Genomic DNA, 362 nt, shown 5'->3' with positions numbered 1-362 from the left:
CCGGCTCTCACCCGCGCCGCCCGCAGGCCCCCACTCCCTGCGGTATTTCCACACCGCCGTGTCCCGGCCCGGCCTCGGGGAGCCCCGCTACATCGAAGTCGGCTACGTGGACGACGCGCAGTTCGTGCGCTTCGACAGCGACGCCGCGAACCCCAGGATGGAGCCGCGGGCGCCGTGGGTGGAGCGGGAGCCGCCCGAGTACTGGGAGCGGGAGACTCGGATCAACAAAGACAGCGCACAGATTTACCAAGTGTGGCTGCAGACGCTGCTCGGCTACTACAACCAGAGCGCGGACGGTGAGCGACGCCGCCGGGTCGGAGGTCACGACCCCTCCCCGCCTCCCGCTGACCAGCCCGAGCCCC

General features: G+C 71.0%; 1 protein-coding gene across 1 annotated transcript in view; it reads left to right on the top strand.

Annotated features, from left to right (window-relative positions):
• Positions 1 to 4: 4 nt before the first annotated feature.
• Positions 5 to 362, top strand: part of LOC106001802 (H-2 class I histocompatibility antigen, Q9 alpha chain-like) — a gene marked incomplete at its 5' end in the record, with an annotated part of 20,393 nt that continues 20,035 nt past the window's right edge. Inside the window, one exon of the mRNA XM_013036778.1 lies at positions 5 to 357. Coding sequence (XP_012892232.1) covers positions 5 to 357 — 353 coding nt within the window. The remainder of the gene's footprint in view (positions 358 to 362) is intronic.

This window comes from Dipodomys ordii, unplaced genomic scaffold, assembly GCF_000151885.1.
Source record: "Dipodomys ordii isolate 6190 unplaced genomic scaffold, Dord_2.0 Scaffold434, whole genome shotgun sequence".
Classification (NCBI taxonomy): domain Eukaryota; kingdom Metazoa; phylum Chordata; class Mammalia; order Rodentia; family Heteromyidae; genus Dipodomys; species Dipodomys ordii.
This window is presented reverse-complemented; position numbering and strand designations above follow the sequence as displayed.